General features: G+C 41.1%; 1 protein-coding gene across 5 annotated transcripts in view; it reads right to left on the bottom strand.

Moving 5' to 3' along the window:
- Nucleotides 1-14,513, bottom strand: part of COL19A1 (collagen type XIX alpha 1 chain) — a 393,720-nt gene that overhangs the window by 341,181 nt on the left and 38,026 nt on the right. For all 5 annotated transcript variants that reach the window (XM_059730850.1, XM_019496735.2, XM_059730868.1 and 2 more), the window contains 3 exons: nt 4,839-4,962; nt 4,167-4,442; nt 1,433-1,513 (listed from right to left, as the gene is read on the bottom strand). In XM_059730850.1, coding sequence (XP_059586833.1) covers nt 1,433-1,513; nt 4,167-4,442; nt 4,839-4,962 — 481 coding nt within the window. The remainder of the gene's footprint in view (nt 1-1,432; nt 1,514-4,166; nt 4,443-4,838; nt 4,963-14,513) is intronic.

The raw sequence follows: 14,513 nt of genomic DNA, 5'->3' as shown, positions 1-14,513 counted from the left end.
GGAGAGCAGATTTAGACTGGACATTAGGAAGAACTTCTTCACAGTTCGAGTGGCCAAGGTCTGGAACGGGCTCCCAAGGGAGGTGCTGCTCTCCCCTACCCTGGGGGTCTTCAAGAGGTTAGATGAGTATCTAGCTGGGGTCATCTAGACCCAGCACTCTTTCCTGCTTATGCAGGGGGTCGGACTCGATGATCTATTGAGGTCCCTTCCGACCCTAACATCTATGAATCTATAATTCAGGCTCCGGCTTTTTGAATGTCTGTCCCTAGTCATATTGTCTTTGGAACCATTCCTCTAACTCAGGGGATCCACCGTGTGGTGGATCCTTCAGCCCCACCCAGCCCAGGTTTGAGGGGCAGCATGAGCCACGGTGCATGTGACCAGTTCTGCCGCTCCTGGATGCACAGTGGGGCTGAGGTGGCACAGCGGCTAGACTCCACTTCCTGGCAGCTCTGGCAACAGCAGCTTCTTCTGGCTGCTGCAGCTAGTATCACCAATGGTGCCAGACTCAGCACAACTGCCTGGGCACCCTGGCTTGCTCACTCCACACCCACTGCTGGGGGTTCCAGGCAGAGTGGACAGGAAGGCAGGGTCTCCATGGAAACTGGCCTGGGATCCCCATGAGCAGGACATACTTGGCTGGGTGCAAGGGACGGGCCTGCGGGTGGGCAGGGTGCAGGACACATGGGCAGGCATGGAATCATGGGGCAGTGACAGCCCAGGGCCAGGGCAGAGCTGCAATCCTCCTACCACATGGTCCCCAGCTGTCACTGCCTTGTAATCCTGGCCCCAGCAGCAACACCCTACCCACCTGTCCCTCTCCCAAATGCTGCTCCCTGCCTGCCTGCAGCCCCATCCCATACACCCAGCCAAGCATGCCCTGCCACAGGGGTCTCAGCCAGGTCTCCATGGAGATCTCATCTGCTTGCCCACTCTGTCCAGTGCTGCTGGACCACTTAGGGAGTTTTGGTGAGCTGCTGCAGTCCAGAGCAGCTGACCCAACTTGCATCAGCTGACCAAACCTCCTTAAGTGGCTCTCCAGGCTAAATAATTGCTCACCCCTGCTCTAGCTCAGTGGGAAAAAAATTATCTTTTTTATAGCCTATTTGTGACTCCTTTAACTTCTAATAATTAATTAATCGATGTGGATAATCATATTTATAGAGCATCAGCAGCCTCCACTGATATTTATTTAGACAATGTCCCTTAGACTTACCTTTCATTGAAGTTCAAGTCTGCTAAAACTATCCATATCAGAAGCATGTAACCATCCACATGGGATGAGCTTCCCTGGCAAATACATCCCATGATATATCTAAGGTTTACTTTCTATTAATTTATACCTTTTATGTAATAAGATAAGGTGAAAAGTTTGTCAAAAGATGAGCAATGCATTTTCATATTTACATTTGTATTTTTACTAACAACATACCAAGCTTTCAGATATGTCACAACAGGTATCTTGAGCTGCAAATTTTGGATTACAATAAATTGATAAGTGGCGAAGTTCAATCTGTTGAGAAACAGAAATAGAGAATTATATCAGCAGTAAAAAAGGAATATTATTTAGACACAAGAGGAAACTGCTACAATTTTCCAAACTTGGCAAAATAATCTGTCATTCTGAAATATTGTTTTGTGGAAGAAATGGACAAAAATCAGAACTTAATAGTTCTAGTCATTTCAGAAGCATAACAGGGTAGTTCTGCACCTTGGGAAGCAGTGATTCATTGGACAGCGCTGGCTGCTGGTAGCAGCAGCACAGTTGCCAGCTGCAGCTTTTTCTGCTCCCCTCCTGAATGTGACATCTGGGGCTGCTGTCCTGGTCACTTACCACTCCCAGTTAGTTTACTGAGTCACATGATTATGGATCAAACTCTACTCTCAGCTACTATGGTGCAAAACTCCTAGCAGGACCCAGTTAACCTCCTGGCAGTTGTAAACTACACTGCTATCTGTCCTAAGAGTTAAGTATTTCAGGAAGTGCCTTTTCAGAGGAAGATCCATACCTCTGAAATGTGCTCCCTTCAGCATTCCACCAGATCCAGAGTTTTATGAGCTGAACTCCACATTGTGTCAGTGCTTCTTTAAGGAATCAGTGCTTCTGTAAAGCTTTTGTTGTGGAGCATTTAGGGTGGATTATCCAGGTGGGGGCAAGCTTGCTTATCACTTCCTAATCCGGAGCTGACCAGGCCACCAGAAGTTTGAGAACATAAGGAACTACACTAATTTAGATCACTTGCATAAAGTCTAGAAGAGACCTTATTTCAGAGAAGAACCAAAATAGCATTCCTGTATTTCTCCATACCCTCACTCCACACCTTTTCTGCTCCCCACCCTTGACTCTTACTACTGGCACACTCCCTGCACTGGAAAGAGGACACTGGCTGGCAGTACAGGGGCCCACTCTTCTATATCTACTAGTCCTAGGCTAGAGTTCTTATATGCATTGGGATATTTCCCTCAGAAGTATCCAGAAGGCATATATCTAGTATATAACATCTGCAAAAAGTATGGAGCAAAGCTGCGGTTAGGATTTGAGACAAATACTGAGGTGATGGAAGATATTCTAACATATTCAATTAAATATGTACTCAATCCTGCAAGATGCTAAAATTAAGTATACAAGTGGACTCAAAGGCAATGTCTAGACATTCAGGGGCATGTGCTTGCAGTGGCACAAATAGCCAGTGTACACCCCTGCAGTTGCTCTGCATTGCAGGTCAAATTGTCCCTCAATGAATAAACTGCCCTTACCCTTATCCTCCCAGCTTTTCAGCCAGGGAGAGCTGAAGGTGGGCCAGCACTAGTGTTGGCCCAACAGTCTTACTTGGTGGCCTGGAGAAGTAGGGGCACAGGTCAGGTAGCACGGAGGCCTGGCCAACAGCCAGAGTGTTGCTCTGGATGACCTGGCCTCCATGTATGCTGGCCCACACTTGTTGCGCATGTGTTGCACTGCTTTTTGTGCCAGATTTTTTTTGCTATCAGGAAATCTTGGTAGTAAATTTTGGCACCACGCTGTAAATTTGCAGCATGGGGCACATTGTAACATTTGTGGGGCACCACAAAGAGGTCTGTAGCACCATAAACCACGCATGCCTGGATGCACCCAAGGAAGTTAATTCTAAATTTAAGGGCTTTGTTGGATTAGGGCCAGAGTCCACTGTTCCCTGCAGGGCTAACCCCTATGATAATGTTAAATTATGATAATATTATAGTGTTGCTGTTTAGTTTTCTAGTTTATTTTCTTTAGGTTTGCAAGTGTATTGAATGTAGAATGCTATCAAAAATCTTTCATGGAATCACTCTAATCCCTATGTAGAAGGCTTGGAACATGATACATGAATGTGTGCTATATTTAAAACAAACTACAATTCCCGTTACAACAATTTACTCGCTTTGCTTCTTTATATTAACACACGCACGTACATACACACAAACACAACAGAGGAAAAAGAATCCCTGGAGTGGCATTCCTGAATATGCCATAAAAAAGTAAAAGGAGTTTTACTTAGTGTGCCTTTGGATAGCAGAAAAATAAAGATCCCCTTAGCATTTGATAGAAAAATTCAGTTGCCTCTGAGCTGATGTAATTTTCTTACTGCACCCTCTTATTAAAAAAATACCCTAAATAATCTCATGAAGTTGCCCTTACTCTAACTGCATGTACTGTATTCTCTATTTTCAGATTTATTCATCTGCAACTTTGGGATGGGAAAGAGTTAATAAAAACACTTTAACTGGCTAAACATATAAGACATTCTGTTCCCTTTGTATAAAAAATTCAATTACAGGGAAACTGAATACAAAACAGTTATTGTAAAGTAAGTTTTTAATGGTACTGTAATAATAGGTCTGAACGGCTTTCACTACTAAATGAATACAGAAATGCAAAGACTACTGAAACCATGAACTCAATTCTTTAGTTCTTACTTAGGCAAAAATATGCAATGAAAATAACAGTGAGTTTTGCATGAGCAGAATGTGCATGAACATTTAAACTGAACATCTAGTTTAAAAAAAAATATGAAAAATCTAGCAGTGAAGAAGGGGGCTGGGAGGGGACACATCCAATATGAATTCAGCATTTTTGCATTTTTGTAATTTATTACTTTGCTATTACACGATTTCTACTTTGTCCAATTTAGCTCACTGGTGCCACTCACATCTACAGGCTTTTCATCTGCAGCGCGAGCAGCGATAAGAGTCTTTCCTTGTAAGTCAACAGTTTTCTTCTCATCAGTCTGTCTTCTCGCAATTAAGTTACAATCCAGATAGAGGGAAATAAACCTTGACTGTACGCTGATGCTAAGCTTATGCCACTGTCGATCAAACAGAGGATGGATTTCACGACTCTTAAAAATGTAATGAAGTATATTTCCCTGAGCAGATTTGGTCATATACTCCACAACTTTCTTTGTACCATCAACTAGGACAGAAACCTGCAAAATAAATAAGAATAAAAGTCATTCAAAATCTGAAATAAAAACAAGTACAAATAGAAGAAAAAAAATAATTTAGCCTGAATAGAAAATATGAAGAAAAAAAAATTTAGCAATCTGATAGCATAGTTTGAATAGAAACTATGGAATGCTCCCTCATAAAACTCAGTCAATACATGAGACCTATCTTATCCCACTGTTTGAGCTGATTTGTGAATTTTTGATGGACTTATATATTTGTTTTTGTGATTTCACCACACTATTTCAAAGCAGCAAATCTATCTTTTAATTAGTTGTATCTGAAGCCAGAGTTAAAAAAAAAACCAAATACTAAACTGTATCTGTCATCCTCCAACCAAAAAGAAACTAAATAAACAACTGAAAATCTATGCTCACCTCTGGGGTGTTGTGCTGATTTAAAATTTGCCATATATACCACTGCTCTTTTTTTGTGTTTCGTCTTACACGGAATGTGGCTCTTAAGGAGTATTCTTCAGGAAGCCCATATGGAAACATTTGCCTACAAGGGAAAACCCCCCCCCCAAAAATGTTCTTTTTATTCTGATACTCACATGCAACAGAAATGGGGAGGGGGGGGGGGAAGGGAACAGGAGACCTATGCTAAATACAGAGTTAGACTCTCATTCACACTCATGTAAACCTTTTTTACTTTCAAAGTCCAAATGTGATAAGATATAAACTTTTTTGTACTCAAATTATAGTGCAATCCATTTATAAGAATAAGTGATTAAAGAAAAATATACTTAGAAAGATCAATTTATGTTTTCTGAATCATTTAATACCTTTTATAACTGTTAAAGTGACTGATGATAAATAACAGCATTGAATTAGAATGGAATAATTTGAATGATAAATTATAATTTTTATCCATATTATTGCTTGAATTCCCCACAGAAATACTCCCACTCCCAAACTCACCATTTTTATCATGAAGATGAAATTTCTGTAAAGAGCAGAATAGGCTCTAGACAAATCCTGACTGACAGGGAAAATGGTGGGTAGGCAGGAGGGGACAGCAGAGGAACCAGGCCCCAGGAATTCCATCTCCAGATTGCAGATGTGAGGGTGGTGCCAGCCAGGCAGCTGGCTCAGAACACCCTGAACTTTTGAATGAGTCACTTCTGTAATTATTTTTTTTATATGGGAGATGAATATTTTCTCCTAACACTGTAGGAAAAACCTTTTGGTTGAATAGCGATGAGTCCTAACTAAACATACCAAAATATCTATTAACACTTTATTAACTCTTTAAAGATGAAATAAAACATGTAAGGCAGCAAAAGAAAATAACAAAACAGTAAACATGTTAATGTCACTCTACAGTGCAGTCTGAGGTCTATACAAATGGTGACTTCACTCAGCAGCAAGTAAAAAGTGTTAAATGGAGCACTTAGAAGCCAGTCCTAAAAAGACAATACATGAACATCTAGAAACAATGGCTCATAGCTTTTCTGATTTGTGTATTCCCAGAACAATGACCACAACACTCCACACAACTATGATTCCAAATGGTTTCCCACGTTTCTTTCTTCTCACATCATGCTAGTTCTAGTGCAAAAGAAATTATGATCATTCCTACATTCTTCCCTGTTTTATAACATGGAAGAAGATGGAGGAGGGCAAATTTATATATAATTATAACCACAGTCACAATTACTTTGGAAAGCACAATTCTGTAAATGGAAGAAAGAATAAGCGGCAGTTCCATCCAATAAGCCTCCTTACAATTAAGAATCTTTCCCTTTTCCTATCCAAAGTTCTCCTTCTTACTAACTACTTCTGAAGAATAAGAACTTGATGGTGACTGAGAATAAGTGCTGTCCTGCAGTCTTTAGTATCGCTCACTTCTTGATGGATAGCACTTAGTATTGATTTACAGTAAAGTTGATACACATTTGTGTGTGAGATTTAATAATTAAAACATACAACCAAAGTAGCTGTAGTTGTAAGATGTACACCATACAATAAGGAACTGCTTACATCATTTTGTGCACATGTAAGTAACTGCACAAGCTTCAAGAGAATATAAAAACAGGATTGACTATCACAGAAAATATAATCCATGCATGTGTGTATTCCAAATAATATTAAAATAACTGGGCTTTGGCAGGCCAAGGGAAAAATGTAAAGTACATTTCAAAGTAAAACTTCTGCCATGTCTCACTTTTATTTTTTTTTGTGATATGATAAAAGGATATTTATTTGACTGCCTCCAACAGTTCATTTTTACTGAAAGTTTGACATTACTTATATTTTAAAACAAATTAAGATTTCTATTAAAACTATTTGTAACTTTTATATTGCAAAAGAAAAAAAGTAGATCAATAAGTTACAAACTCAGACTATCCTTGTAGTTTATCAGCTGATTCATTTAATGTTAAACAGTGAATACAATATGTACTAAACATGCTAGGATGCTGAAATAATTAAACCTCTCATTTTTAAAACGGAAAAACACTCTCCTCCAAACACAATCATTTTCAAAGACTGAATACATCAGTTTCAAGCACCTGGAACAGATGTAAACAGCCACAACACACATAACAAAAATGAACTGATATCTTACAACATGCAATCGTGTAGTTCATTATTCAGGGAACAATTTTTGTCTCATAAAAAATAACAGGGTTGTCCACTTGGAAGTACAGATTATGCACCAAAAGTCATTCCCCTCATCAGAATGCACAGAACCCTATTTCCATAAAACAGAGAAATTGTTCTCTCACCTTCTATAGGACCATTCAATATAAATGGTTTAATTTTAGATCACCGCAGATGTTAGTAAAATTACATGCTGATTTACAGTTTTTGTAAGCCCAAAGAAGTCAACATGACCCCCTAATGTAATAGAAACAAGGAACAACTTTCAACATTAATGAATATTCATTATAGCTTATTTATCTGAAAAGTGGCATAAAAACCTTTACCTTTTACTGCTGGAGGAAAAGAATATAAGAAGTGTTGCTTTCAGCATAATATTATGTCCCCTAGGACAAGAACAGGAATCCTCCAAATAATTTAAATTTGTCTCTAGCAATTCACATGTCAAAAGATCAATGTAATCCTTCTGGGTCTGTCTTAAAGTTGGAAACTTAAGTAAACAATGCATGTTCTGGAAGAAGTCTTGAGGATACCGAGAGGAGAATGATTGTGTGACAAAGGGGATATTAGTTTTAAGAACAGCAATGGAAGCAGGAGCAAAGTACAATGTGAAAAAATATAGTGCAATCCACTTACATGAATACTAATGCTAGCTGGTGAATACTGTTCTTTCCCTTTCTTCTGGCCTTTACTATGTTCCCACATGTTTTCAGTTACAATATATTTTTAATGGTGGTTGTTCTATTTAAAATCAAACATCTTAAATATTTTAACATGGATTCCATAATTTGGGGATTTTTTTTTGGAGGGGCTTGGTTAAGTTCTATTATTAACGTTCATTTGCTGGTTCTGAGATTCAAAGGTCTAGTTCATGTTATTGTTGACTGTTTTGTTGTTGGCAGAGCATGAGGGGAATGACTGTTTTGCTGCTGCTGTTATAGTTTTCTTGGACTGTTTTTAATAATCTGGCTAGATGCCTAGAGCACTTGGATCTATTTGTCTATTTATTTATAAAAAAAAAAAAAACATAGAAAGGTAGTTATGCTGGAATACTCTTTGGTTAAGAATGGCACATGCCCAAAAGAAAGGTACAGTCTTCAAAAGGTTGGAAATCCCAACTGGATATGATAATTATTTGGACACTTCCATCAAAAACAAATAACTGGGTGCTTCTTTATTAATACCATTTTTTTCATATACTTGCAAAACGGAAAAATTCACAAGCAGCACCCTAGATGAACAGTAGATTACTTGGAAGAGGCTCTCCTCTCCCTGTTTCCAGGGCCATGGGCAGGGTAACACCTGCAGCATTTCAGGAAGACATCTCTAACCCAAAGAGCATCTCTCTGGATTTGAATATTGATGGTCTTTCCAACCTTATGTGAACATCTCTTTAGGAAGATATGAGTAGGCTTTAATTACTGGAAGAAGGTCAGACCAGCTTGTATTTTTGTGGTAAGAAAAATCTTTTGCCAGTTGGAAAGGGATGAAGGGAAGTTAGAGAAACTGTGAAGAACATAGGGGGAGGGGGCGTTTCTGAAAAACAGAGGGTGGAAAAATTCCTGGGAAAATGTATGTTAATATTAAGAAACTTAAATTAGCCTCGTTACTTCCATTATTTTAGAAATTGTGGATACTTGTGTGGTACTGTCTAATAATATTTTATTGTCTTTTGAAATTATGAACATTCATCTCAGAAAACTTTTGACAATCTGAGTATACAGAATATAATAAAGTGCCCTTCTTTCCTGTTTACCAAACAGTTTTAAAAACAGCATAAGAGCTAAATTATAAGCTGTTTATTCTAACTTCTTTTGCCACTGAACTGACATAAAACTGATAATGGCGGAAAACATCTTAGAAATGAAGAACACATACAAAATCAAATTAATCCTTAATTAATCCTTAACAGAATCCAGAACAGAATCCAAATTAATCCTTAACAGAACTCCATTGATTACAATAGAATTTGATAAGGAATTAACTGAGCCAATAATTTATATTGGGTGGGCAAAATACAGCCTGGGGCCTTCTTGCTGCCCGTGCCTGGCCTGCCCAGAGGCTCCTCTGTACTGCCACTGTTGTTCCACTGGGTGACCCAGAGGCAGCAGCAATAGTGTCAGAGAGGAGTAGCGGGGCAGCCCAGACATGGGCTATGGGCAGCTGCAGCAAGAAGGACCCAGCAGTGGAGAGGGTGGGGGAGGGTGCTTTCCCCTGGGACCAACAACAGCTTCTGCCCAGCTGCTGCCACTGCTCAGTTTGGGCAGACAAGTCCAGACCAGGCACAGGGTGGGCCAGGTCAGGGCTGTGCATGCAGGTTCCCCTTCATCCCTTTCCAACTTTCTTTCATCCCCATCTGGCTGGTCCAGAGCTGGTCCTCTCTGCTGGCCTGAGTCCAGAGCAGGCGCAGGATGGGGTCTTGTGCATGGGTTGCCACCAGTATCATGAGGCTGAGGCCAGCAGTGACGACAGCCAGAAAAATCCACCACTGTAGCCTGTGCTGCACAGAACAGCAGGGCAAGCTAGGGACTGGGGCTATGCGCTCTTGGAGGGGGTGTAGGGGCTCTAGGCTGCTGCTGGTGTTGCAGGAACTGAACTAATGTGGCTGATGTTAACATAGAGTGTAATAGTAGTGAAATGTAACCATGTTAGTCTTGTCCTGTAAGCAACTTGAAAACTCCATTTTGTACGCTTCTGCTGCTTGACATAGGCCAATGAACTCTGCATGGCCTTTATGGATGAGCGTGTGTAAAAGGGTGAATCATGAGAGAATGGCATATAGACAGGAGAAGAAGATTTAACTGTTTATGTAAGCAACCTGGTGCCAAATGTAAGTTACCAGTCAGTAAACTAATTAACGAATGGCTGAAGAATCCCTTTTAGGCCTAGGGCACAAAGAAGATAACGAGGAGAAGGAATGCACCCATCCTGCCAGATGGGCAGCAAGAACACTCCAAGGCTGAGATAAGTTGAAGACAAAAGAAGAACAACAACCGCAAAAAGAGAAGCTGGGTATGGAAAAACCCCAAAGCACTGAAACAAAGGATGCCAATCCCTATAAAAGAACACTTTGAAAATGCCAAGTTGGGTGAGTCTCTTTCTCTATTGCTATTTCATCAGAGCACAGATGCATCTGTTCACCCTGCTCCAGCTGTTATCTTCAAATTTGCTATCCTCAAATCACCATCATCTACTCAATAAGCCCGGGTTGGCCACCCTGGGCTAATATTAAGCAACTACTGCTGGTAACTATATCTGGTGTATGTGTGGATGGAATGGTTGTTTTGTGTATGTGTATGCCTGTGTGTAATGATGTGTATGATGATTTATGTGTGTTTGTATGAATGGTGTGTCTGAACCGCTGTGTCTAACTCATGTAATCAATAAACGCAGCACCGTGCCTTATCCCCCTTTATAAAGTCTCGCTCGTGATTTGAGCAATTGGCAATTTGAGTAACACTGGCAGGGGTGGGAGTGCTGACTAGCCACAGCAGCTCCCTAGAAATACCCACGTGGCCCATGGGCCCAACTAATTGCCCACCCCTGATTTAAAAAGCACCCTATTTACCTGAATCCAAGATGACTTCAAATTTAAGATGACTGGCCAATAATTGGATTCTATATATAGAAAATTATAAATGTGCCTGCTCCCCTACCATCCGCCTACCTAGTTCCTGTCCCACTGCCACATGCCCTCCTGTCACCTGCCCCTCCCATGCCTGAGCCTGCCCCCTGGGCCTTGACCACATGCCTATGCCTCCCCCTACCCCTACTCCCTCTGTAGCCTGCCCCTCTGCTCCTTGCCCCCATGCCTGTTCCTGCTCCTCCAACTCCCTGCCACTCTATCCACAGTTTGCTCCGGTAGCCTCTCTCATGTCCCTTACTACACCATGCCTCTGCCTGCTCCCACACCTTACCCACCCATGTCTGACCTCTGCCCCACTCCCATGTCTGCACCCTTCTCTACCACTTACCTCTGCTGAAGCTCTGCTCAAACACTGGGGCAGTCAGCAGCAGCAGCACAGCCCTAGCCAGCCCCAGCTCAGCCCAGTCAAGGAGAAGTGGCAGCATCTCTCAGTTGTGCCAGGTTGGGCTTAGAGAGCCAGAGCAGAAGGGAGAAGGCTGGTTGGCTGTACAGTTTCCCCCATACTCCTCAGCTACAAGTGCCCTCCTCCACCAAATGAGTTATCCTGGCTCCAGGCAGGTGGTGGCTCAGCTCTGGCTTCAGCCCCAAGCCCACTGCCAAAGCCAGATCTAAGCTGCCGCCTGCTCTGGGCCAGTACTCAAATCTAGAACAAAGTTTTTATTTCCCCACTATGATGATGGGGGAGAGTGGGGAACCTTGCACTGGATTCAAGTAAATATGGTATGTTCCACATGGTATTCTAAAAACATCAGAAACATTGTGAAGAATTTCAAACTTCTAAATGAAATTCATATTAAAGGTATAAGTTACACAAAATGGGGTGTCAAGTCAATAGGATGTGTCAGGGGACAAAGGATTGTGAGTAGTGGGTCTTGACACTACAGGCAGGGGGAGGTTGAAAGGAATCTGTCCTGTTGAATAGTCTCACAGGCACTGAAAGGGCTGCTGCTTATACACAGGCAGCTGCACCCCTGAAGGTACACAGGCCAGCTGGAAGCAATTAGGCCACTGGGAGCTAAGCCCATGCAAAAACAAACAAAAATATACTACTCTCTGTACTGTTCAATAATTCTTTAGAAGACAGACCAATGTAAAAGTATACTTTACACTTATCCCAATAGAATTATGCCAGCACATGGTATACCTATTGCATGCCAAAGACCTAACTTAAGAAAAGACATGTGTTTAGACTATGAAGGGAGACAGATTGCCAGATGTAACTAAATACATATTCCTTGGTGAGTGGTTAATTGAAAGTCATTAATGGATACCTCGAAGAATGGTTTCACATTCAACCCTCCAAGCCAGACAATGAATAAGACAATGGTAGCATACCAGGAAATGGATACTCAGAAAACCAGCATACTCCAGAATTAGGTTTTGCCCATACTCTATTGCAGTGGTGCCCAACCTTTTCCCTTCTTGGGCAGGATGGACAATGCTCAGTCTGTCTGCAAACCAGTGAGGCAGGATACAACAATCTAGCCTGGGGTGGGGGGCACTGAGGCAGCGAGTAGCCTAGCCCTGATTGGGTACTGTGGGGAAAGGGGCATCGCCCAGCCCCGATTCCACCACGTGTGGGGGAATGGGGGTGACCCAGTCTCATTGGGTTTGGGAATTTGGGGTGGGGGAGGAGTGGCAATATTATTTGTCACTGCTCTCTGCCAAATTTTCTGACCCACTGAAGAACCCAGCATGGAGGATGCCATGGTTCCGTGGGTCAAAGTTGAGCACACCTGTTGAGTTCTACTGCCCAAATGGCTCTATCACATAAGTTGAACTCTACAGCCTACATGGTTCTGAGTTTGTATAATGCAACAAAAAACAGGATGCCATTTAAAATTGCCCAGATAGAGATGATTAGCACAATATCAATTTTTTTTTAAATGGGAATGATACAAAATATCGCTCCCTCTAAAAATCAGTTTCTGATACTAACTAGAATGTTTAAAAAAAGAACTGCTTCTAATTAATGAATGTACAATAATGGCCAAATCCAAGCCAAAAACATTTTATCAATAAACACTGACGACAAAAAAAAAAAAAAAAAATCAACAACAAACATACCATAATGCTAATATTTGAGAAATCAAAATACATCATGTAGAATTGTATAGAACTTTAGGTTTATAATTTAAAGCCTCTAAGAATTTTTAATATAATGTTCCATTTAGTATTCCATATACTTGTGAATGCAGGAGTCCAAAACAATCCTATTAAAAACAATGGCATCCATATGCAATGCAATATTGCTAAAGATGGTATGCAGTACTAGCCACATAAATGAGAAAAGGCAAGTTACACCGCATACACGCACTGCCAAGATAGTAGCATGACATAGTATCACCCAATCCATGCAGCACAGAGAAAAGACATTGTCCTAAGAAAGAAGGAAGTCTGAATCCTGCTATACAACAAAAGCAAAAAGGTATGAAGCATGAACACAGGCCATGGACAGATATTACATTTGTAGTAATATATATATAGCAGTATAAAATTTAAAGAATCATTATAGAAATGTTCTTAGATAAAACAAGAACTTCTCTGTAGATTATGTTTTGTAGTACCATATATAACATTGGTCCAGTACACTACAGGGGTTCTCTCAGTCCCACTGCATCCCACAGTGCTGCATTCTTTCTCCTCCCCCTCTCTCCAAGGGGGAAGAGAAGCAGAACAGAGTCACTGAGTATGGCCCTGGGGAGCACAGCCAGCCTGTTCCTCACCGTGAACAGGATGTCAGTGAGCCCAGGACTAGATTCACCTGTAGTAAAGCAGGCTGCAGCCCTCAATATTATGTGTTCTCAAAGCCAGTCACATCCTTAGTAAGGGCTGCTTAAAACAACTGGAAGAATCCAAGTACACAGCTTGAATAAACACAACTTGGCATGTGCCATACCAACTTGTGCTTATGATGTATGTCATAATTTATAGAAACCATAGCTAGCATATGCTTCTGTGTCCAAAAACATAAAGCAAAATCCCTAATATAAGCTGTTAGATCAACAACAGTAAGCAGCAGATGCGTTACATATCCATAATTCAGATGTCTAGTTATTTGTCACCCTAAACTAGGTTGTGGTTTCAGCCATCTACCCCAGGCCTACCTGCAAACACCAGGTGTGTTCCCTACAGAATTAGTGCTGAAGTGTGCAAAGAACACATGTTCACACATCCACAGACAAAGATAATGGATGCAAAAGCATACCACATTGAGACAACCTTTATTTGCCCAATTAGTTTCTAACTTCTACATGTTTGCAGGAAGTTTCTGTGGTATCCCATTGCCACAATTTAATAAATGTTGCTCTGCTTTCTCTGGGGATAGGTACTATGAATGATTCCACAAGGGGCATATCCATTTTATGCATTTACCCCAACTAGAAGTCATAGAAAGTAAGGGCTGGAAGCATGAACAAGGCATACCAGTGGCTAGAAGGGATCATTAAAAAACATCCAGTCAAACCCCCCTGCTCTGGGCTGGAAAAATGCTGAGATGAAATGGAGAATGAGTACAAATATTTGTACATTAATTTTGTATTTATGCACTTTCACTGGGCCATGGGATGTTCAAGTACAGTTTTTGTCTGTTTTTTAAGAAGTTCTGAAAGTTTCTGATACTCAAATATCTCTTGGTTTTCCCATTTCTACTGGACTTGATGAGCTAACTATGAATCATGAAATAAGCCAGTGATATCTAACTTTTTTGCCTGCAGGGCCGGGTTGGCAGTGCCCAGTCCATCTGCAGGCTGGATCCAGCTAGTGTTCCTGATCCAGCACCCAGGTGAGCATGGGAGGCATGA

The sequence above is a fragment of the Alligator mississippiensis genome, chromosome 1, assembly GCF_030867095.1.
Source record: "Alligator mississippiensis isolate rAllMis1 chromosome 1, rAllMis1, whole genome shotgun sequence".
In the NCBI taxonomy this organism is placed as follows: domain Eukaryota; kingdom Metazoa; phylum Chordata; order Crocodylia; family Alligatoridae; genus Alligator; species Alligator mississippiensis.
Note: the sequence above shows the minus strand (reverse complement) of the source record. Positions and strands in the feature narration are given on the sequence as shown.